Here is a 25,844-nt window from a genome sequence, read left to right as displayed (position 1 = left end):
TGCCTCTCCAGTGCTAACAAATAGAAGTAATACATACATTTTTTTAATGCCGGTAAATATAGTCTTGAATATAAAGAGTAGATATTTTCAGTAAAATGATGAATAGAAGTAAATACTGGCTTTAAGAAAAGATTTGGAGAATTATGCAATAGCTATATTTATAAATAAATAAAATACTCTATGAAGTCAAGAGTCACAATAATCTTACATGGTAGAAGATGGAGAAATCCACAAATTGGATGCACAAATTTTATGCACAAATTGGTGATTTCTGCAAAAGGCTGAAGTACAGTTAGCCTTATGACAGATCACAGGTAACTTCGGAAGAGTGGTCATCATATGATAGGATTCATAATTCTAGAAATGGGAATACATGAGGATAGCCAAACAAGAACAGTGGACTTGAAAGATATCAACTGACTTGGAAACTAGTAGATAAGGTTCCAGAAATAGGTGAACTGAAGGATGAAAGGATCTAAGAGGGCTTCTACTTCCTGAAGGACATAGTGTTGTAGGATCAAGAAGCTGTTCCAACATAGTGGAAAGACAGAAAGAACTTCAGAAGGCTGATGAGGCTACACAAAACATTTCTTAGCTGCCTGCAAGGTCAAGAGAGAAATGTATATTCAGTGGAAACAAGGATGAGTTACTAATAAAGAACATCGAGAAAGATCAGGACCCTGCAGAGCCAAAATCAGGAAAGCAAAGGTTAAAAAAAAAAAAGATGAAACTGTCAAGGAGTGTTTGAGATAACAAATAGGGTTTTATCACTGTCAGACAAAAAAGAAAACCAAACTGGATCTCATGCTTAATACTGAGGATGAGTGGTTAACAGAATGCACAAAGGTGGCAGAGGCGCTCAATTATTACTGTACCTCAGTCTTCACAATAACAAATTAAACTGCTACAAGATAGGTTACAAAGTTAATGTAGACAAAGAAAAAAGGAAAAGGACTCAATCACAATAAGTAAAGAATAAATAGAGATCTTTTGACAAACGTGAATGACTTCAAATCATCAGGGGTTATTAAAATCCATCCCAAGGTACTGAGGGATCTGGCTCAAGGTAACTTTGTAAACACTGATGCCAGTGGTTCAAAATCATGGGTGACAGGTGAGATCCCAGAAGATTGGAGCTGGACTAGCATTGTGCCCATCTTTAAAAAAGAGAAATCCCTCTGGGAATTGTAAACCAGTCAGAACTGGGAAGTTATTAGAGCAAATTATAAAAATCAGTTTGTAAGCAACCATAGTAGTAAGGAGTGATCACTAACAACTAATACGGATTTAAGAGCAAATCATGTCAGAACAATGTGGTTTCCTTCATTGACAGGGTTAACCAGTAGATGCAGGGAATACAGTAAACAATTCATTTAAATCTTAGGGGTTTGGATACAATGCCACATGGCATTCTCACAAGTAAACTACAGGAATGTGGACTAGATTATTACTGTTAGGTGGATTTAAATTGGTTGCATATAACCATAAGCAGAGAGTAATTATAAATATCAGAACAAGGGGTTTTCAAGTGGATTTCAGATGCACAGGTCTGTTCTGGGTCTGGTATTTAACATTATCATTAGTCATTTGGATTCAAGAATAGAGACTGTCCTGAACATGATTGGTGATGACACGAAAAATGGGAGATCTTGCAAGCATTTTCAGTAGAATTAGAATTCAAAGGGTTTTGAAAATTTGGAGAACCAAGTCCTCAGGATCACAGTAGAATGAAATTCAGCAAAGACAAATCTAAGATGCAACACCTAGGAAAGAAAAATCAGACACAAATATAGAATGGAAGACGATTAGCTAGGCAATAACCCTGCTGAAAAGGAAAGGAATTCAGTGGATCACAGACTGAGCAGAAGTCAACAATGTGATGCAGCTACCCAAAAAGGTAAATGTGGGACACAGGAGGCAACAATATCAGTCTGTTCAGTGTTAGTTAAGCTTAGCTGAAACAGTGTTCAGTGCCAGGCTATGAATTTTAAGAAGGTTGTAGAGAAACTGGAAAGGATCCAGAGGCGAGTGACACTGATGCTAAATGGGTTCAAATTCAAGCCAAACAAGGACCTAGGTGTATTTGGTTTGGAAAAAACAAGCGGAAGGTGGGAGTTGGGTGGGGTAGGTGTGGACGATATGATAGCCTTTCAACTTTTTGAAAATTGCTGTGATTTAAGAAGAGGGTAAGTAACTCTTCACCCAAAGTGAGCTTAAACTGCAGCAAAACTGGCAGAAATTAAATCTCATGAGGAGGGGAGGGAAGAGGGGGAACTTTTTTATTGTGAGAAAAATAGGATCAGCTGTCCAGGAAAATTGTTGAATCACCTACATTTGAGGTTTGCAAGAAAACACTGGATGATTTATCTGAGCTGGTATAGAAGAAGTTGCGTGGTAATACAACTTAGATTCATGCAGAGGTCTGGACCAGGTGATCCTTGAAGCCCTTTCCAGCAATATGATTAGACTTTCTGCACACAACATTTCTTTTTTCTAAAAGGTTTCCATGGTTGAAAACTTAAAATTCCTTGGTATTTGCAGGCTATGCTGGGTGCTGTTAGTTGATACTTAGATGAGAAAAAAACTCACACTTGATTTTAATACATTTTTAAGTTATTACTGTCTTATTAAAACATCTGTGTTATAATAGATGTGTTTGAAATAAATTATTCATCAAAGAATGGTTGCTCTTTAATGGTATTTTGAATTTGTACAGTATCCAGGTATAGTGGGTGCAAATTATAAATTACTACTTTTTGTTTTTTCATTTTCTTATGATAGAATTATAAAAAAAACCAGAGCTTAAAGAGACCTTAGTTTCAAAGACTCAAAGAGCATTAGAACAACCAACCCAGTTCTTGTGAATACAAAAAGGACCAACCAAGCCTGTTGGGCATGGACTCCTATCTGAAATCTTTTTTGTACATTCTTTGAACTGCAAGCTTAAGACTTGACTTTTGTATTTTAAAAGCAGTCTTAAAACCAGTCCTAAAATGTGTTCACTAAATCATCCTGATAAGGCCTCAGGAAATAATGCAGTACTAACCTGATTGGTTGCAATCATTTTCCTTTTTTCAGTCAGAACTGGAAATTTAAATTTGTCAGAATAAGATTGGACCAGTAGAGAGAGGCAACAGTCTTTATATGTTTTACCATTTGTCACTGTTATGAAAGTTTCACCTTCATTCAGGTAACAAGATTGGATGACCCTCATGCTTTGCTCTTCACTTTCTAATCTTTAGAAAGTGTGTGTGATCTCTTAACAAGAAAAGCATCTAGAAAAGGGAGACCTAAGAGGAAAGTTGTTTTCATCCCAACTTTCTAAAAAACTGATTCTGAGAGGTTTTTTTTTTTTTTTAATGTATGACTTTTTTTTTGGAACATAAACTACAGAAACTTGTGTATCCCTTATGAAATCTTGTACAGTACATCTACAAAGCTATATGAAACTATGATAAGGTAGATTTATAACAAGACACAGAGTTGGTATCATAGTTTTCTAACGTTGGCAACTGTATGTCATTCAAGTTAATGACAAGAAAAAAAATCATAATCGCTATGTATTAGCTGCTTCCTTGTTTGATTTTTGAGAAGTGCTAAGCACCACAAATACTATCACAGAGTCCCCATCAGATCAAAAAAACCCAGGCTATTATTCTCTTACCCTCTGAAACCCAAGTTCACTTGTAAAAATGCTAATATAACTTAAGCATTTATTTAAATTGTTACTAATTATTTATTTTTATTTTTATTGCAGCAGCACCTAAGAACCCCAACTGTATAGCAGTGGCTCATTGTGCTATTTGCTGTACAAGTCTATAGCAAAAAGGCGGCCCCTGCCCAAAAAGCTTACAATTGAAGTATAAAACAAGATGAGGTTACTGTATTGATAAATGTAGTGATCTATCACTTTACACTATAACTTCTCTCACAAATTTCTGATAGGACTCATCATCATGGAGAAGTATAGAAGAGGCAGGTAGCATTAGTATTTCAAATATATATATTTATATATATATATTAATTGTATATTTTGCATTTTTCCCTAGACACAAAGATGTCATCGTCAGCCAAGGTAAATGAAAACATTTGTTTTTCAACATTGATTTAATTGGAGAGGCATACTTCTGCTAATTCAGTTTTACCTCCATAAAAACAAGCATATTATTTAAAAAATAATTTTACAAAAGGACTGATGGAGAATTAACATAATTTTAGTAATTCAGGATTAATTTAATCTATTGTCATTAAAAGGTGCAAGGCCTCTAAAGCTGAGTGAAGTCTTTAATGTTAGTGGGTGCTTTTTAATTGGCTCTCAGCCCCTGGAAAGGGGAAGAGAAAATATTTTATGGGGATTTTTTTCCATAACAAAGAGCTAGAATAACTGTGCTAAGTGATTCATTATTTTCCATGTGAGTTTTTTTCTAGTTAAAAATAAAAGTAAAATATAGACTTGGCTACTAGCTGTTATCCAGGGAGGTGAGACTTTAGAAATAGTTTTAAGTTATTTTATTTCTGTCCCATAACCAGCAAAAATGTCAACCCGTGAAAAAAACAGCCAAGGTAAGAATTGAGCTATGCCAGTTGGTTGCTTTCTAATTAGCTCTTTCTTGGATCTTTTATTTGGCTTTTCACCATCAAAGAGCATCAGTGCATGAACAATTATTTTAAGCTGAACTCCATATTTTATTAAATACTTTATTTTCTAATGAACTACATGAAGAAATACACACGCACACACACACGTGAGTGTGCATGCGTATACACATAAGTTATCTGGGTGCAGTTTTCTGCAAGTAATTTATTACATACTTCCCAGAGAGGAGTAAATTGTTACTCGGAGAGGAATGTGTGTATACTTAAGTGAGAAGGGGTATAGAATCCTGTGGTACCACAATATCAAGAAGTGCCAACTAAAAGATTTGTTATGTCTCAATTTTCTATCTTGCTGATATTGTAGCTCTCAAATGCCAATTGGCTGAGAGCAGAGCCTGAAAGTTTAGAATAGTAACCTGGCAAAGATTCTGTTCCAAAATGTGCTTCTTTTGCATCAGTAAATCTTGCATTCTGTGGCTACCTGCTGCTGCTGCTGCTAGCTTGTTCAGACAGGGAAAAAAGCAATCTATCTGAAAATGGTGGAATGTTTGGAAACTTCTTAACAACAGAAGAAATCCATTCCTGCATCTCAAAATTACTGTGCTTTGATCACTTGCAAACTATACTGAAGCATGCAACTCGAAATCTATAGCATGTTACCTCTGCGCATGCTATGCACAGCATATGGCTGTGTACATAGTTCTTCTTCTCTCTCTGCTGTTGTGTTAACAAATCTGGAGCTTACAAATTCTGTGCTGCAAGGAATGTTATCTTTATACTTTTGTTTGTTTGTTTTTGGCCTACTGTTGCACTAGCTTTGGATTTACTTTTATTTAAAAAAGTAGAATTAACTAGTAATTCACATCCTCCCTTTTATGATTATTACCCTAAGATCAAAGTATTCTGTCGGTAGTCGCATTTTCCAGAAAAAGAAATGGATTAGAAACTTCTAGGTTGATTCCAACATATCCAGAGTCTCCTGCTATAGCATCATGAACACAATGAATACAAAAGCTTCCAGAAAGAGCAGTTGGGAAATGTTTCATGACACCATGATGCTGGACACCAACCTAGTTGCAACAATCATTGTGAACAAATGTCTTTTGAATATTAAAGTGAAGATATCTCTAAAAGGAAAATATTCACTCATAAGAGTTTATTGTATAGAAATCATTCTAATCTGTATACCATTTCACCTGTGCCTAAAGGAAAAATATATATATATTTAAAAGATCTTGCCTGGCAAACACCACTTTTCCAGTGCCACAACGTACCCTGCTGTAGTATTTTTAATTGTATTGCCTTCTTTGTAGGCTGCTTATGTGATATCTGCAACTGGTACTCCTTCACCCAGCTGAGCTGACATTCAGGCGCCTCTAAACAAATTATTGAGGTTGTCTGAATATCTAGAGCTAGATGGAAGATGTTAGATTAATCTGTAGATGCTCTCAGCTGTCCCCTGATGATGAAGACCTTTTTTAAATACCTTGATGGTATGAAACAGTACAAGTTGATTGGGCTGATCTGGAGCAGAATTAAAAAAAAAAAAACAACAGACAACTATTATTCACTTGATAATGGTCTTTTTTTTTCTTTATAATTAGGGATCCAGGTTTTCTGTTTCCCAGGGGAAAATGGAGAAAACCACGGATTCCCTGTTTTTATAGGAGAAAACATGGATTTCCCTTTTAGGCAGAGAAATACATGGATTCTCCACTTTTGCAAATTAACTTGTTCCAGCCTGCAAGAGCTCTTTGCAGAAAGGGCAGGAAATCCCCAACCCCACCTGGAGGGGGAGGGAGAGGGGGAAGGGCAGGGCCTGAGCCTCTGAGTCAGCCAAGGCTGGGCTGAGGCTCAGACTTGCCCTTCACTCTTGGATCCTAGAGGTAAGTGGGGCTTGGGGGCTGTGGGGCAGGACTGGGGAAGATGGCTGAGGGAGCAGGGGGTGCTGCCAGCCCCAGGTGGTGCAGCGCATGTGAATACCCCCTGCTCCCACAGCCAACATCTCTCACCATCGCTGCAGAGCCGGCCACAGAGCTGTGCAGCTGGCTGTATGCCAGCCTCCCCCTCCCCTAGGCACCCATCCAGATGACATGCGAACCCCTTTCCACCACCCACCTAAACAGCACATATGTGGCCCAAAAATGGTGATTGCCACCACACTGCCACTGCTGCGCCCTGTGCCACTTGCCCACAAAGCCATGCGGGTGGCCATGGGATGGTAGCACTGGGTGCAGTGGCAGAGTTGTGGTGGCGGCCTCTGTGTGCGAACCCTGTCAGGCTGGCTCATGCATGTGTGGCCTGCAGACTGGCACCCTGCCCTCACCCCCTGGCCCTGCTCCTGGGAGTAGGCACAGGGGCGCTCCCCTCCTCCTTGATCTACCCCCCAGCACCTTCCCCCCACCCTGCCCTGCCCCTTCCCCCCCCACACACACACACTTACCTGCTGGGGTGGGTGTCAGTGTCTGTGTATGCCTCTGTCTGCATGTCTCTGCCTGCGTGTCTGTGGGTCTGGGGGGCTGTTGTGAGGGGCATCAGGAGGACTGTTGAGGCTTGCGGTGGGGAGAGTGCAGGGCACCAGTAGTGCTGTGGGGGGCCTTAAATTTTTATCATGGATTTTAGGTTTTTAATTGGAGAATTTGCTATTTTTAGTCACAGAAAACCAGGATCTCTGTTTATAATTAAAGGGAAAAACAGCATAAGAGACTGTATTCACAAAAACATTATTAAACATGGCTCTGTCCCTAATGTGAACAAGGATAATTAGGATTTAAAAAGTGCTAGCTGGTTGTGCTTAACTATAGTCCATCCCTCCCCGCCCCACTGCCCCGGTTAACACATTTTTAAATAGAAGTTATCTTTATTCTAGATATGAAATTACTTTAATATCATGTAGTGTGTCAGCTGTTATGATCTGCTGTGCATCAGCTTTTATGTCTTACATCGTTATGACCCTGTAGTGATGTGCATTACCTAAATTAACCTAACTTTGACTCTGAGTGAGTTAAAGGCTTAAAGGAGTGAAAGTTGAGAGATTTGACACTTACTTAGCTGCAGGATGAAAAGGACATAACAGTTGCAACATTATAACAGCTCTTATTGGTATACTTTGGTATCAATGGAATTGTTACATCTGTCTGTGCTCCTAGTGATCTAAAATGAAGGAAGCTGTGCCAGTTGAGGCCCCCCCCCCAACTTCTATTATCTATTAAAGTTGATAAGTCTTTATGGATGAATGGATGAAACACTACAAGAAGAAATCCAACATATGTTGACAGGCTGATTTGATTAAAATTGCTCACTGTTATATTAGAATAAGCTTTTACAGGATAGCCAGATGGAAGATGAAGATTGAAGTTGCTTTGAAATCCTGAAATTGCTATTGCATGCATGTTTGACTCAGACTGTTATCTTTTTAATCATATTGGTGTTTTGCAGTAATTTAGAAGTGGCTCAAATTTTGGTACATGTTTGTCTCAGAGCAAGCTACATACTCTCTGGGTATTCAGCTTTGACCACAATGACTTAACAGCAGGAATTCTTTTATCTTGTGAAAACAGCCTATTGCATTTACATTATCTCTTAATCTAATTATGAAATTGCAAGATGTGAGGTGCAAGAGAGAATTAATGTAAAACTAATCTAATTCTCCCTCTCCCACAAATGACTCAAGGCTAAGAAATCTGGATACAAAAATACAGAGGACATACTTCTTTTCAAGCTTTCATGTACAAATGCTCTTCTTCAGGCAGAGGGAATGCCTGCCTGAAGAAGGGTGTTTGTACCTGAAAGGTTGCAAAGAAGATTTTTTCCAACCATTTTAGTTGGTCTAATAAAGACATCGTAGTTACCCAAAGAACCTTGTCTGCCTGTGTCCTTAGATCAACACAGCTACAGCCAACAACTCTGAGGAAATACTTACCTCTTAAACCCTTCAGGTGGTAAACATTTCCCAAACATATCCCAAAGCAGTAAACATATCCCAGAGATTTTTATGGCTAGCAACAGATATTGTATTTGTCCCTAGACAAGTTATGCTTATCTTTGTCCCAGAACAGAAATATCCTAGCACCAGCATTTACACACATTTTCTTACTAACCAGGATATACCGAGTAGCAGAGAATGCACTGCTGCTTTTCTGCCATTAATTCAATGATGCATCCTAGAATAACTGTTTAGATTTACTTTGTGATGTCCCAAATTAAACTTAACACTTCTTATCCAGTGAACCATTCTAAGATGTTTTCTAGGACAATGGATGCAGAATGTCTGAACAATTGAACTCTATCCTGCGATAAGATGGTTTATCCTGGGGAAAATATGACATTTGTTTGTCAACCTGAGGGCCTCTGCTCCCTCTTCCGTCTTCATACTTTCCAAAAAGTGATCGTTGGTTTCTCTTCTTTCTACTTCATAGTCTTCTCTGGTTTTATATCCTTATACCAATGGCGCCCAACCTTCTGGCTCTGCAGGCCAGGTGAACGGAGCAGGGTTGGCCCACAGGTGTAATTCAGGTTGTAGCCAGGCTGAATCCCTCATACACATCTGGCCATGCTCTGGAGTGGCCATGCATGGGCACAGTCTAGAATGCAAGGCTGTGTTATTCGACCCATGGGTCTCCCCATTGGCTTAGACATTTGGCAGCAGGGGAGTGACAACACTGCCATCATTCCCTCACCACCAAATTTCAAGATCCATGGGGAGACCCACAGGCTGGCTGACGTTTCTCCACATGTGTCTTATCACATACATCCTTCTTTCTGCTGCACTGCACTGATGATAAACAGCCATTTTCTGAGCTTGTCTTATTTTCTAAATGGTCTCAGTGTATAGCCCTGTGCAGAGCATGTTATATGACATTCTTAATGTGAGCAAGGGACCTACAACCACAGCAGAGTTTCATATTTCTGCTAGGGGGTGATGCAAAAAGGACTCTTGGCCATAGTTTCTATGTTGGAATTCTTTTGTGTAAGATAAGTCTCTAAACAGCATAGGGAAAACATCCTAGATGTCCTACCAGGGATAAGCTATGCCGTATTCATAGAATGATAGAAAATTAGGGTTGGAAGGGAACTCAGGAGGCCATGTAGTCCAACCGCCTGTTCAAAGCAGGACCATCCCCAACTAGATCATCCCAGCCAAAGCCTTGTCTTTCCTTAGCTTGCCTGCCAGAATGTTGTGGAAGACTGTATTAAAAGCCTTGCTAAAATCATGATATACTACATCCACAGAGCCAGTCATTTCATCATAAAAAGCATTCAGGTTGTTCAGGCATGACTCGCTCCTGGTGAATCTATGTGGACTATTCCTAATCAATTACTTCCCCTACAGGCACTTCAAAATGGATTTCTTGAGGATCTGCTCCATGATTTTTCAAGGGACTGAGGTGAGGCTGACCAGTCTAGTTCCCTGAATCTTTCTTTTTCTCTTTCTTAAATATATATGGGCATGTTTGCCCTTTTCCAGTCATCTGGGACATCTCCTGATTGCCATGAGTTTTCAAAGATAATGGCCAGTGGCTCTGCAGTCACATCAGCCAACTCCCTCAGTACCCTTGAGTGCATCCTGTTTGGCCCCATGGACTTGTATATATCCAGCTTTTCTAAATAATCTCTAACCTGTTTTTTTTGCTGCTGTTGGCTGCTTACCTCCTCCCCAAACTGTGTTGCTAGGTGCAGTAGTCTGAAAGCTGACCTTGGCTGTGAAAACTGAGGCAAAAAAGGCATTGAGTCTTCAACCTTTTCCAAATAATCTGTCACTAGGTTACCTCCACCATTCAGTAAGGGTCCCATACTTTCCCTCATCCTCCTCTTTTTACTAACATACTTGTAGAAACCCTTCTTGTTACCCTTCACATGTCACCACTTGTTACCCTTACTTGCTGCAACTCCAGTTGTGCTTTGGCACTTCATTTCTGCATGCCCAAGTAATACTCTTTTATAATCTTTCCTAGTTGTTTGTCTAAGTTTCTACTTCTTGTAAGCTTCCTTTTTGTGATTTAGTTTACTGAAGAGTTCCCTGCTAAGCCAAGCTGATCTTCTGCCACACTTGCTAGTCTTCCTGCACATCGGGATGTTTGTTTTGGGTTGTTTTTTTTCCTGCACCCTCAGTAAGGTTTCTTTAAAACACAATCAGCTCTCCTGGACTCCTTTTCCCCTCAGACTGGCCTCCCAGGGGATCCTGTCCATGAGTTCCCTGAGAAAGTCAGTCTCCTTTTCTGAAGTCCAGGGTCCTTACTCTGCTGTTCTTCTTTCTGCCTTTTGTCAGGATCCTGAATTTGATCATCTTGTAGTCACTGCTGCCCAACTTGCCATCCACTTCTACATCCCCCCACCAATTCTTACCTGTTCTTGAGCAGCAGGTCAAGAAGAGCATGGCCTCTAGTTGGCCACTTCAGCACCTGTACCAGGAAGTTGTCCCCAACACCCTCCAAAAACTTCCTAGATTGTCTGTGCACTGCTGTATTGCCCTCCCAGCAGATGTCAGGATGATTGAAGTCCCCCACAAGAACCAGGGCCTGAGATCAGGAAACTTCTGCTAGCTGTTCAAAGAAGGCCTCATCCACCACTTCTTCCTGGTCTGGTGGTCTGCGGTAGTAATCATGGTCTTTTGTATAAGAATATAATTTTTTACTTCCTCATCCCCACTAATATTACCTCTGTGTTTTCTGGGTCAACTTGCAGCTAGATAATCCTGGTATTATCCAGACAACAGCTGAATCCATTGTATATATATGAAAAAGGGGCAAGGCTGAGTCAGCAATGATAATCATACCTAGTTAATATTTGCTCCCTTCCTTATTGTTTCTTTCTGTTCTAGGAGTGCCTTTCTTTTTGATTTCTAAGTTTATTTCCTGGAACAAAACTCAGTACTGAAAGATATATTGTCCATCTTGTGAAATCCAATGAAACATGAGTGAATAGGCAGGTGTTTACCCCAGCATTACTAGGTTGTTAGTTCAAGTTATTCTTTTCAGGTTTTCACTAACAGGTGTTTGCCACAATCTACTGAAGCCTTCTATTTTCTCATTTCAGCAGAAGCATTTTTTAAGGCACTACTTATAAAGTATGCATGATTCAATACCCAGAACAACAGAGAAGGCTGAAAAAAATTTCGATATCTTAAAGAAGATAAAAATTATCCTTTTCATTGGGATGCCAGTTGCTTGTTCCTGTACATCTAAAAATGATAACAGCTCCTGGTATGACTCATTATAGTCTACAATTCCAAAGATATTTTTGGATAGAAATATTGCCACTTGAAAAGGAATTTATGAAAAACATGCAATGTGTTCCTAAATTTGTTCATAATAATGCACTCCTTCATTAATTTGCAGTACTTTTCTACCTTTAGTCTATTATTTTTCCTTTTCTGCGAAGTGTAGACTGACTGTTACTGTTAATTTTATCTTAAAAGTGTAAACTGTGTTGCATGGCATTTACTTAAAGCCATGGTGGGATCTGATCCACAATTCTGGCAACTGCACCCATGCCATGCCACATATGCATGGCAGGACACATGATTTTTGGGATCAGGGATTAGATCCCAATTGCACTTTACTTAAGGCCAGTGCATGATAGGCTCCCCTCACACCAGAAAGTTGAAACCAGAGTGCCTACTGTCAGCTTGGGTGAGGAACTGAACTGAGGTCTGGAACCTGGCCCAGTCTGATCCCCAGCTGCAGTCAGCTGATTGTCAAAACGCAAGCTGAGGGACACTCATTGTTTTTAGAATTCCAGTGTACCAGGCCTTCAGGATTGAGCTGCCACAGCCTAATCCCAGGGTCCCTATGTTTCAGGACCTGTAAAAACCATGTACATCTCCCTGCTGGGCAGTACACAACAGGTTTTTTTTTTTTTCATTCCAGCATACTTGGACCTCAGGTTCAGTGCGTCTCCCAGCTTGGATTTTGACAATCAGCTGATTACGACTGGGGATCAGACTGGGACTGGTTCTACATCTCTGTTCAGTTCCTGACCCCAGCTGACAGCCATCTGGTTGTAAGCATCTGGGTTTCAACTTCCTGGTGCAGGAAGAGCCTGGGACCATGCATTAGCTTTAAGTAAGGTGCAATTGGGATCGAATCCCTGATGCCAAAATCACATGTCCTACATACATAACATACATATGTGGCAGAGCAGGGAGTGCAACTGTTTGAATTATAAACAATTAATGATCCAATTGAATTATTGGATCCTTAAGTGAATGCCATGCAACAACACATTTTACATTTTTAAGGTGTGATTACCTGGTTAAGTATAACATCAGCCTGGGGCCATAGAAAACCCTAGGTTAAATTCTGACCTGGAAGTCAATTTCAGTGTTTCCATTGACTGTATTGGAGCCAGAATATCACCTGTTAAAGTAGTAGTAGATGGATAAAATTTATGAAATATATATATATATATATGTCGTTTCAACATTATTTTCTCTAGGCCCTGATTTCAGGTTTAAGCAAACCTTGGTGGATCATTGTGGAAAAATTGCAGCTATGTTTTAGCTCTGTCATATAAGAACCTTGTGCTCTAACGAGATTGGTGATTTGGCTGGTCGCAAATTGTGCTGCAATGCTGGAAGCCCCTCTGAGCTGGGAGCTAGCTCCAAGATGGTTCCCAACTTAGTGGTTGTATAAAGTTCTTGGATGGTAGGACTGTTGGGAAAGAGGTTAACATCAGAATTAGAAAAATGTTTTCACTGAACAAAATTCCTGCCTGGAGAGGTTAAGGGATAATTAACAGATGAGGGAAAGGTCATATATTTACATTAGACATAGTAGGTTGATTAAACAAATTACTTATAGATTTTTGTAATGCTTATCTGAGCTGCTTTTAATTTTACATTTGTTTTTTAGTTTATAAACATCAGCATTAGTTTAAAAACAGACCAAAGTTCAGATGATGTAAACAAATGGGATTGAGCCGTGTGCTTTAAATTTTGTCTGATTGTTATAGAGCTCACAAGGTAGACAACATATAGAGTTGAGAGGACTTCCTGCCCTACAAATTGATCTCTCTTGACTATTATAATGGTTATGTGTATGTTGTGCTCATCACCATAGTATTTGAACACCTGCTTGCTGCAGTTTGAGCCTCATCTGCAACTGTAATATACAGATTCTTCCCAAATATGCCATGCTGATTATTCCCTTCTAGAAATGGTATATGGCCAAGTTTGGTTAGGCTTTCCAGGCTGTCTCTTTAACAGGGGAAGGTTATTTGTTAAAATACATTTTCTGTATTTCGTCCAGTCTTGTTTTGGATATCACATCTGTATGATTTCTTCCACACATCCCTTTCAGCTCTTTCTCTTGCCCCTGGGAGACTGTTGTACATGCTGAGACGTATCTGATTATCAAGCAACTCTTCATGGTAGTCGGGGAGGAATTTTTCCTTTCTTGGTTCCATCCCACTAATGTTAATATCCATCAAATATTTATAGACAGCTTTCATGTCCCCCACCCCCATTTAGTCATCTCATAGCTCAACTATAAATATGTTTCTTTGATCGTTTACTCCTAAGCTACTCTCTTCAGTGCTTGGTCGGGTTTTTTTATTATTATTATTACTTTCCTCTGCAATCCTTCCATATTCATCTAAGAAATTAATGCAGTGTTTCAGGTGCTAGTGCTCCTGGGCTATTGCTTCTTTCTTAATTCTCCTCCGTGGTGTGCTGACTTTCCTTGTGCAGTGCCAAACTGAATTAACATTTTTGTTGTTTTTGCTTTTGCTATCATGCCACTTTGATATCATATCTAATTTACTGTCTACTCTTATCCATATGACTCTCATCATTATTGTTTTCCTCATTTGACTGGAATTTTGAAGTTCCTTCCCCTGATGAATTAGCTGATATATTTCAGTGTACTTCAGCTGAAGTACAATAAAATCAAGCTGTAGGTCCCTATACTTTGTTACTTCTTTAGCGTGCCTAAGTTTTCTTTCCTAGATACTCAGCATCCATGGCTTGTGGATGATAGCTTGTCTGGCAGAATGAAGTCCCCTGATTAACTCTGAGAAACAGTAAAGATTTACGCTTTCTCTCATTGTGGGGTAGGCAGTATTTTAAGACCCTGTGATTGTAGTATGAGCCCATTTCATTAACGTTGAACTTCATACTCTTCCAGATAATAACTAGCAGGCATTTTCCAGTAGAAGCCTTCACTTATGCCCTCTGCCTCTCTAGCTTTCATCTCGTTTCCCAACTCCTCTGTCTTCTCAGTCTCCCAACTTGATTTCCATCCTTTCAGTTACAAAGAAACCTTTCAGATCAAGGTCACAAATAATCTACCAAAGTTAAAGGAGCACTTGTCTGTTCCCATTTTACCTGGTGTTTCTCCTGCCTTCCACATATCTATTTGTTCTTTCTTTTGAAAGGTTTCTTGAATTTCTAGTCTCTTAGTTCTCCTCATACCTTGTTTGCCTGCTTCTTTGAGGGTTCTACATACTTCCCTTTTCCAAAACCTGTTTGTGCTGGTGTCCTTATAATATAATTTTTGGAGTAGGAACCATGCTTTATTCTGTAAAGTGCAGGGTAATTCTTAGCCCCATAAAAATGTTTTAATAATGAAGTAGAGTCTAAGGAAGTAGAGTGAAATCTATACCGTCACCTTACTTAAATATTTATTGAGCCAAATCATCCATGTGTGTGACTATAAACCTGATCTGACGCTGATACTAGTATAACCAACCCAGGGAAGATCATTACAGTTTAAAGGTGATCCTTCAGGAGCATTGATGTTGTGTGGATTCCCTTGTTGTTTAGTTTCTGGGGTTACTCAAAAAATTACAGGAAAAATGCATCCTGAATTAAAGCAGTGGAATGTACTATATGAACCTTGCTATCATTTCTAACCCTTTGATGTTATAATAATGGTGTTCCCAGAGAAGAATGTTTTGATTAGTATGCCAATCCTTACCTGCCTTTTTCTCAGATTAGAGTATTTAATCTAACACAGTACTATTTTTACAACTCATGTCTAAACTTGGGCTCTGTGTGCTATAGCTGTGGGCTATGAACAGAGTACAACACTTGAACCATTTGAAGAGTGTGGAGGAAAGACCTAGCTCCTAGAATCTGTAGCTGAAATTGTGTAATTGTTTTGTCTGTTCACTCCAATGCCAGTGTAGTGGAGCTAGGCGCTATACTTTAAACTTCAGTGAAACAAAGGTAGTTATAGAAGCTGAGGATGCTGACACAGGTTACTTTTAAACCATTCTAAAGGCACTTAAAACAGGAGCTTTCACATGTTATAGGATGCGAAACCGTTCTAAGTATCCTGTAAGCGTTTTAAAGTTAAACCACTTGGGGCAAGGGTTATCTTTGAGTTGTTCTATTTATGTCAAGGTAGGATATTTTTAGCCAGCTCCCCAGAGATAAAACAATCAATTTGCAATCCTCTGGCACCCTGGATGCACAGGTCCCAGCCCTTCTACCCCTTTCCATCCTCCAGACTTCTCCTGGTCTTACCACCAGGCCTCAACTCCCAGTTCCAGGGAGTGATGTGCAATCATGAGAAAGCATGCTTCCCCAGGCCCACCCCACCCCCCCAGATTTGTACAGCCCCCTCCACCCTGAACAAGACTGCGGGGGGGGGAAGCTTGAAAGAAAGCTGCCCCCCAACACTCACCTGGACAGGGGAAAACAGAGGGAAAGAGCCAGACGTGATAAAATTTCAGTTACCCTCAGGTAAACTGAGCTTAACTGAAGTTTTCCCATGCCTTGCACCCAGCTTAAAGTCACAAACAGCCCCAAGCAAGGCTTGGGGGGTGGAGGGGAACAAGGGCAGTGATGGGTCAGGAGGCCCGAGGTCTGATTTGGCAGGGTGCTTTGCAGGCAAGTTGTTTGGAGCCCGCTGCCTGAGCTTGTCAGCTCAGTGAACACCAGCCCTCTCCCTCCTAGGATAGAATTGGACCAACCCAAGAGGAGAGAGAGAGTCCTGACTCTTGTCTACACCCCTGCTCATCAGGCCCTCTAGTAGAAAGTCACATTTGTGGAGGTCTGAGATGGCATTAAGCCTTACTCTGAATCCATTCTAATTTTAAGGCTGCCTTACACTCTTTGGATTTACAATGTTTTAATGGTAACCTAAAACAGCACCCTATTTGTTTCCGTTTGGAGCAGAAGAGAGTGAACAGATGAAACTGTGGCAGCTGGTCAGCTGTAAAGTGCATCTGGAAATGTTGTTACTTTAAGCACCAGACAAAAAATTCTCCAATAGCATTTGCAATGCCAGTGTTATGTACAGACTGGGCACATTTACATGTACAGTTAATGTGACTGAATGTACTCCAGCTCAATTTAAGCCAGAGTAAACTAATCTAAACATTACTTTCTACATGTGTATTTAAGCACAGTAGTTTACTACAGCATAGAATAGTACCTGTGTCTGATGGGACTATCCTATGGTGGAATAAATTAATCTACTGAACACTAATTGCAGTGCATGTTTAGATGGTGATGCTTTACTGTGCATTAAATTAGTCTAATGCGCAGTAAAGCACACATGTAGATGTGCCCACTGAGACTGAAAAATGGAACTTTGTACCAAATTGTTTCTTTAGACCTATGTCTTAGTCTTTTTCCAAGAGAATTATTGAGATGGATTTTTCCCTCATTGTTATCATCAAGCCTTATTGTTACTTCATGTGTGTTCTAATTACTGTTTGCACTTCTGAAGATCTATACCCTAATCTCAACAACTACAGCTTCTCTTCTTTCTCTAGTTATGTGTCTCTGATTGTACCAATAAAGGTTCTTTTTTTTCCCTCTTCATTCAGTCTTCATTTACAAATGCTGCACAAGGAGTAATCTTCTTACTCTATTCCCTGTAAAAATCAGTGATAGCTAAATCTGGCTGGCTTTTAAAACTAATCTAAAATCTGATTTTCTAGGCAAAAGAAATGTGATGAATCTCATCTGCCTTAGGCACCAGTAGAGTATTCAAAATTGTACCAGATGGGAAAGTTTTCATGAAGAGGAGAAGATGGGGTTAACAACTGAACTGCAGGGTGGGTAGGGGACTGGTTTAAGATTGTCCACAGCAGAATAAAGGTGTTAATTAACATATGCTAGCCATACCTGTCTATAGGTTTTGTCCAGGCAAGGTAAAGCCAATCACCAGTGATTCTGGATACATACTTTGGTAGACACAGTCTAAAGCCAAATCATTATGTCTCTATCACTATTATTACCTGTGGACAGTTTTACACATGATTTGGGGGTAAGAGGGTGACACTTTAATTAGAGCAGTTCTTAGAGTTGTTCTAATTAAAGTGCCGCTGTGTCTTCTGTATCAGTGACCCCGTGCTTAAAAATGGTGGTGGGGGCACGTGAACTAAAGCTTGTTCAATGAGCTTTAATTCAAGAACCCCTGCTGCCATTTTTAAGTGTGGGGACACTGGTACGTGAGTTGCAGGAGCTGTTGGAATGTGGCAATGGCTGTGCTCCAGCAGACTCAATTAATCGAGTCTGCTCCAACATGCTGGAATTCTGGCATATCAGAGCAACCACGGCACTTGTGTAGAGGCACCCTATGAAAACTTGATTCAGCTAGCATGGGTACGTTGGCAAATGCGACAATCATACCTTTGTTTTGTTGTCCTGAAGGGACATTATATAATCATACCTTCATATCCTGTGCAACTGTTGCACTGAAAAGTACTAGGACACTAGCTGAGTTTGTATAATATTTTTCATAAATGACCTACAGACACACACATGCAGTAGGAGTGTGCACATGAAGTCTGCTGATTGCCCAAAGTTAGTGGCCCCGTAGGTATGGATGAGGACTGAAATAATAAAAGAAAAACTGGATAACCATGAGGAATGAAGTAATAGAAGTGGATGAAATTCAACAAAATAGAGGATCATTCTCTTAGTAACTAGTAAGAAGAATCTCTGCTGGAAACTCATCAGTTGGAAGAGACTGAGGAAGAGATAGACTGGCATGTATCAGTGATCTCGGGATGACTATGAACCCATCAGTGTGACACAGCCATGAAAAGGCAAATGAAATACTGGGATGTAGCAGAAATATGCTTCAGAGTAGAGTTAAAAAAAATGAATATAATTATCAGGATTACTCTGTTCCAGTAAATCAGATGAGATGGATCTGAAATCTTTTGGTACCCAGAAAACTGTTAAAATGTTGGAAGGATACCATTTCAATGGGATGTTCTTAAACATGGTAATTAAGCCAGTATGAACTGAAAAAAAGTTAAACTCCTGATTTTCTTAACTTGTATATACAGGAATATGGCCCTAGACAAGAACATTCTATTTGGAAATGCTTTTGTTGATATGCTGCCATCATCTGTTCCGTTTCAAAAGACTTTTGCATTAATACTATAATTGTCTTGAAAGTTATATGTAAGAAATGATATTTTACAGCCTTAAGTAACACTCGTGTGCGCCCATGTCTGTGTGTATGTATCTATTTTTCTTCTCCTTGAGGGAGAGGCTTAATCAAATAATACTTGGTTTATACATCTTGATTAAATACGTTTAAAGTTCATATCATTAGAGTAATCATGAAACTACACAAAGTTCTGGTGAAGCCAATAATGCAGTCTCTTTCATGGGGAAATGCAGAGATCTGTACCTGATGACATTGTAGATAATCTCCCTTCCTCAAGGCCCCTCGTTACTGTACTTTTCCTTCCTAGCCAAAATTTCCACTGGACCTCCTTTTGAAGTCTCACCTCTGTCTTTTTCTAATTAGGTTACCGTGCAGGTTATTTCCATCTCTAGGGACTGAACATGATGTTTGTACTTCAAGAGGTTAAGGCTAAGTCTATGGTGCATTTTGCATGGATCTCATAGGACTGGTTGGACAGCCTATATGCTCCAAGAATGTTCAGGCTTGAAATACACTTGTGTAAGGTTCCATTGAGAGAGCTTCTTTGCATCTTGTGGCAGTATTTTATGTGCATCTTAAATAATTACAGGATGAACAAGATTTTTAAGAAAGTGTTCTTTATTTCTGTCCTTAGCCAGCCTTGCTTATAGTGTGTGTAATAAAACATATATTTTGAGGGAAGGAACAGGAAGTAATCAGAGGCTTGGTTTGGAATTAAGTTTCTAAACATTTGGACCAACACATTGTCAATACAAATCTCTTGCGTTCCCCAGAAATGTAACTAAACAGTGCAGACATTTGAAAAAAAGATATGTAGTTGTAGCCTGTATGCTGGGAGATTATTCTCCATTTATTCCTATCTTATTTTCTGGTGGACTTTGTCATTACAGTTCCTTATATATAGAAATAATTGGCACTGTATTGAAAAATTATGAATTTTAGTGATATGCTGCTTAGGTCACTTTGACACTATAATTTGTTGAGAATTGTGTGAAAAATCTTGCTCGGCTTTCTTCCAGTGTTGAGAGATTCTTCTTTCAGGACTATAAAGACCACTTGAAATTCTTAAAGTTTGGAAGGTTTGTACACTAAAACGGAAAACCAAATTTCATTTTCATGCTCTTTGAACTCAGAGATTTCAGTAAATTAGGTAAGCTGGGTTCTACTTTCTAACATCCAATTAGATATCATAAAATGAGAATACTGTTAATCAACTGAAGGCATTTTTGCCGAATAAAAATCCAACAACAGTTAAGTGCATTGTAGTTTTAAATTAAATACGTAGCGTAAACCAGAGAAGATCAGGTTTAACAGCTGAGCAAGAGCTAATTATAAGCATTAACATCTGGTTTAATCTCCATCATGAATCAGTATTCAACTACACACATTTATTTATCTAATTTGTCAAAAACTTCTTCATTTAGAATGAGTAGAACATTTGAACTTAAAATATCTAACTTGCCAAATAACTGAATAATTAGTTCATAAGCCAGAAGTGTTGAAATTGTATCAGAATCAGAGCTCCTACCCAGTACAGTTTTGATGAGCAGTCTCTTACACATTGAGACTATCTATGAGTTCCTCAGCTAGTTATTAGATGTATTTGCCCATGTTGTAATAAATAAAAATATTACATTATAATACATGTAAGCTGTGTTGATTTGGGTGTTATATCAACTCTGTCAAGGTTATTTGGGTAAATGTGATATTTTTTAGTAGATCAACTATATCTTTGGAAAAACAGGTTTTTTTTACAAGCCTTCAGGCACAAGCACCATTCTTTAGGCATAGAGAGAGTCTGCTGGTGTTTGTCTGCTTTCTAACCAGCACCCTTGCTGTTAAGTCTGTTGTTTTTACTATTAAGTGTCATGGACATTCATGGCATTCTCTTGATATACAAGTATACTGACAACCTTTCCCATTGGACCTTGCTGTCTAAATTAATGAAGCTAATTAGCGTGTAATTTTTTTTTTTGCACCTTGCCTAACTTATTATTGAGGTTTTCATTAAGCGGAACATGAAAATTAAACTCACTAGAATTGGTATTTTTTGTTTTAACAGAGGGAGAATATATCAAGATGTTCATGCGGGGTCGACCAATCACAATGTTCATTCCTTCTGATGTAGAAAACTATGATGACATTAGGACAGAGCTGCCTCCTGAAAAGTTAAAACTGGAGTGGGTGTATCCTTACCTTCTACAGTGAAAATATTTCCTTTCTTCTTCTGTACTTTATCTTTAAAAATCTCTTTATAACTGTGAACTTCAGTGAAATTGGGTTCACTTTGCAAAACAGTTTTAAAAATGTTGACTCTAAAGAACGTCATGCTCAAATGCATAAATTTCCGTGCATTGAACAGTCATATTTTTTTCTGCATCTGTTCTGCTGTTGTAAATAGTGCTTTATTGGATATAAGGCAAAAAAAAGGAAGTCTTATGATAATTGATGCAGGTCCGAAAAGCCAAATTTGGTTTCAGATGCATTCGTGTAGGCTATACGTCCAGGAACACTGTGAGAATTTATTATTATTCTTTCTTCTTTTTTCTAAAGGTTACAGTGCTATGAAAGATGCTGGATGAGACTAATGAAGTCCAAGGTTTATTTACGCACAAAGGAAATACTGTAGCATGATCCAAAAAGCACAAACTTCTCCATTCTGATATGTGTTAACCCTTAAGTAAAGATGCTGTCCTCTAAAAACTATGCTGTATTAGGAATATTATTGTGTTTGAACATGGTTGTTTCTGACTACCATCTATCGATCAGGGGAGACCACAATATTTAGAGTCAGCTATGTGAATTTAATCCGTTATGAGAGTAGTAATGCTTGGCATAATTTGTCCTGGCTCTGTGCTGAATGACTGGTAAAAGTTGTAGTCAGCATTTTGTCAGTTTATTTGATTATTTCGCATTGCAATCAAACAAGATAATATTGGCTGGAGAAATTCTGAGAGGGTACTTCAGCTGTTAGACTGATCTAGTGCTTTAGTGCTTTGCTGACATTGCCAGAAGTACCAATTGCGCTAATGATATTGATCTTCAGGCAGTTGTTCACAACTCTCAGGTTGTTTGCCACTGACCCAAGATGAAAGGGCAGTGAGCTGTCCAGTCATAATGATGTATCATCATCACAAAGACTTAAAAAGATCACATTTTCTTCCTATTTGTCGTGTAGCCAGTAGTTTAAAGGCTGATAGTATCAGGGCTTTGGCAAGTATCATTTTGTGGAAATACCACCTACTGCTGCTGTTTTGAGGATCCTTTACCCAAGGCTAGTAAAGGACTGGTTGGTTTAAAATTATTAGTTTAAAATTATTCATTAAAATTATTTCATTTTTTATTCATTTCATTAAATTCATTCAAATTAGTCAAATTGATTTAAAATTATTCATTATAGTAAATTGGTGCAACTCCTGTGTATGGAAAAGTCTATTGGTAAAAGTTGAAGAAACGAGTGAAATAGTGCAGAGAAGTCAATAAAGTTTGCAAGCACAGTATTGCTTTATGTGAAATGAATAAAAACCTTTGTTATGTAAGAAGCAGTGAAGAGGGCGCAATAAGAGGGGGCCTGTTCTTTGTGTGCATCCCTATCAAGAAAGAAAAAAAGTAGAGAGCCAGTCTGTTAATTTTTCAGTGTAGTAGACAACTGATGGCTATCACTTCACTAAAAGAATATAGAACAGTGATTCATAATTTAATAACGTTCTGTTCTGTAGTTCAAAGACACATTAGCACCAAGGTTAAAAATGTTCAGTTGTCCATTAAATTTTCTTTTTGGGATCCTGACTGTTCTGGATGGTGAAATGAGCTTCCTGTATATGCCATCCTATAATTCTTGTAGATATTATTCCAAGTAAAAATTGTTCCGCTATAAAAAAATAAAAAAATAAAAAAACTGTGCATGTGCCAGAACAGTTTCAAATTGTTCTTTGACAGGGAGGGTTGTACTACTGATATCTCCAGATGCTGAAAGTCAGTGCCATATTACACCTTCTGTCAGTTAAAAGCAATAATTACATCTTGGCCAGCAACTACAGAAGTTATCTTCAAAGCTGTTATTAATTGGCAGTGACCTCATAGCCTTTTTTCCCCACTTCTGAGTAACTCTGCCACTTGGGAGGTGCCTTCTGCTTTTACTAGAAGTAAACTTCACTGTTGGCATTGATCCTTCAAAAGCCTGATTGATTTCAATGGAAAAAACTCCTGCTGAATTCAGTGTCCATTGGATCATTTTACTTGGAGCAACAGTGAGTATATGTTCTTTTGGCTCTTTTTTTTAACAGCATTGGCCATTTTTTTTAATATTCTTGTTCACTGTAAACTGCTTTCTGTATTACTTCTTGGCAGGCCTTTCTATAACTTGATTATGCCGTTCCATAACTTGCAGAAACTTCTATTATATTTTAAGTATTTGTGGTTTAGAATTACATCTTGCATTGAATGTTTTTTTGCTAAACTTTTCTAGCCCTTCGCCATCTAAAAAAATGACATCTATGAATCTGCAGGCAGCTTGTTATAGACAGGAGTGCAATACCATGATTCTTGATGAACTCTGATCCATCTCCTTTCTTGACTGTGATAATGATTTTGGCATCTCTCAAATTGCTGGAAATCTGTTTTTGTTTCACAATAAGATTTTCACAATAATAATGTGTCATTGGCAAAAGAGGTTTTATTTCACTTTTCGTATAATTTTCAAATGGTATTCCGTCAGGAAAGAGAGAGAGTTAGTAGTGTTAATCTGAATTCAGGCATAAACCCAGGTAGATTTGCACATTTACAGGTAACAGACCACGTTCTTTGTTCTGTTTAGTGTCTTTCAAAAACTCCTGATATATTTGTGAATCTGCAATATTACAAGTACTTGCAATTTGAAATGCCAAAGTACTGTCTGATGCAATCTTGTTGCTGTGAAACATAGTAAGGTAGTATAGTAAGTACCGTTATTACCTAATTAAACTTCCCATTTAAAGTTCATCAACTGACACTGTTACATATGTCATACTTCTATGTATTTAATATATGCTTTCTCTCTGTTTGTGAGTATAACTTACTATAGGTTAGTTTTCTGTAACCTGCTGCATGTACATTTTTTTTAAAGGCTACACTTCAGCACCATCATGAAGTATTATATTTGTATCAGTGGCCATTTCAGAGGTTCACAAAGGAAGATTAAATGAGGGTGTTACTTAGCACTGAGAGAACTCTTACAGGGAAGCCTTGGGAAAATGGACCATCTAAGCTATCTTGATTAAAAACCTTGACTTTTTAAAAAGATATGGATATCGTGGAAGAGACTGTCGAGCCAATGTTTACCTCCTTCCTACCGGAGAAATAGTATATTTCATTGCATCAGTGGTTGTACTATTTAACTATGAGGAGAGAACTCAGCGGCACTACTTGGGTCACACGGACTGTGTTAGATGGTAAGTATATGACTACTGAATATGTGTGTGTGCATATGTTTTGTTTAATTTGTGCTGCAGTAGTACACACATGTCCAAATCAGAGATCTACTATACAAGACAATATACATCTCAGTGGTGCTAAAAAAAAGTCCTTGCACAATATGATTTAGAGTTGCTAAAAAGTTACAGGACATATTATCCAGCAAGTAATATGACAGATTAGTGTAGTCAGAATAGAGGTCTCAGTAAATTCATGGTGTCATCTGCCTAACTAATGCTAGATGGAAGTGATTTGCAAGTATTATTCCAAAGATATGTTACAAGGTATGGCTTTTCATATTTTACTAGAGAGCACTTCCCATGTGTTAATCATGGGACTTAATGAAGAACTGCTTATGGAGTAAGCAGGGAAGTAGGCAGTCAAGCCAACATCAGAGATAGAACAAGGACAATATTTGATATTGACATAAGGTGTTCAGTTTGGAACGCAGGATATGGTTGAATTATCTGAATAAGTGAGGACAAGAAGTTCATGCTTGATGTGGTCTTTTCTCTCCAGAGATCCAGAGAGAGAGATGACTTGGTCCAGACTATTATCATTTTGTTCCTTGATTACTCTAAATACTTCTTATGACCATGTGATGCCACAATCTTATCCTTTCATCCATTGTTCAGCTCATATCAACTCTTTCTTTGCCTCTCTGCTAGCTCCCCTCATCTTCAGGGTGTTGGGAAAGTAGATATGTTTCAGTCCCAGATTACGAGCCTGAGTTTCCAAAAGCATACTTCCAGATTTCAGCATCTGGGTTTTTTCCCCCACAATGGCTTAAAAAGTAGGATAAAAATTCCAAGAGCAAATTATGAGTCATAATAATTGATCCTTTGTCACTAATGGTTTTCATTACATCAAGTACCTGGCTAGCTATTTATGGCAAGTGAAATCCCTGAATGAATGTAAATAAGTCAAATAGTTCTGCCCCTTACACTTTTTTTGGATCATGGTGGCTAAAAATTTAGAATTCAGATTACAGTGATCATAAATAGGTGCAGATATTTGCCCTAGAAACCTAAACTCATTATATAATGTAGGCATTAATTGTTAGCTCTAGCAAAACCGTTCAGATTGGTCTCTTTTAAACTGAATGGAAATTAGCATCCTAAGTTTATAAATCACTTCTGAAAATGGAATGTAAGTTCTCATGTCATGGAAGTGCTTTTGAAAAATATGACTCTGGATCTTTTCTTTGCCCTTGTGTGCACATTGTTTTTTGGGGGGGTTTTTTTAACGAAACCTCTTTTCACACGGACAAAAGGACAAGATTACATTGTCCATCTGTAGTGAAAGCAACAGTAAATCACTAGAATGTGCAGTAGCCCTAACAAATATCTTTGTCTGTCTTAGCCTTGCAGTTCATCCAGACAAAATTAGAATTGCAACGGGACAGCTAGCTGGAGTGGATAAAGATGGAAGAGTAAGTAA

At 38.6% G+C, this 25,844-nt stretch overlaps 1 protein-coding gene across 6 annotated transcripts in view; it reads left to right on the top strand.

Moving 5' to 3' along the window:
- The window catches only part of EML4 (echinoderm microtubule associated protein like 4), a 218,051-nt gene that overhangs the window by 148,199 nt on the left and 44,008 nt on the right, over positions 1 to 25,844 (top strand). For 4 of the 6 annotated variants that reach the window (XM_019549410.1, XM_019549412.1, XM_019549411.1 and 1 more), the window contains 5 exons: positions 4,050 to 4,075; positions 4,531 to 4,563; positions 21,016 to 21,139; positions 24,233 to 24,382; positions 25,767 to 25,836. In XM_019549410.1, coding sequence (XP_019404955.1) covers positions 4,050 to 4,075; positions 4,531 to 4,563; positions 21,016 to 21,139; positions 24,233 to 24,382; positions 25,767 to 25,836 — 403 coding nt within the window. The remainder of the gene's footprint in view (positions 1 to 4,049; positions 4,076 to 4,530; positions 4,564 to 21,015; positions 21,140 to 24,232; positions 24,383 to 25,766; positions 25,837 to 25,844) is intronic. The other 2 variants (XM_019549413.1, XM_019549409.1) reach the window with 1 other exon arrangement.

Source organism: Crocodylus porosus, unplaced genomic scaffold, assembly GCF_001723895.1.
Source record: "Crocodylus porosus isolate Cpor-Errol unplaced genomic scaffold, CroPor_comp1, whole genome shotgun sequence".
Classification (NCBI taxonomy): Eukaryota; Metazoa; Chordata; order Crocodylia; family Crocodylidae; genus Crocodylus; species Crocodylus porosus.
Note: the sequence above shows the minus strand (reverse complement) of the source record. Positions and strands in the feature narration are given on the sequence as shown.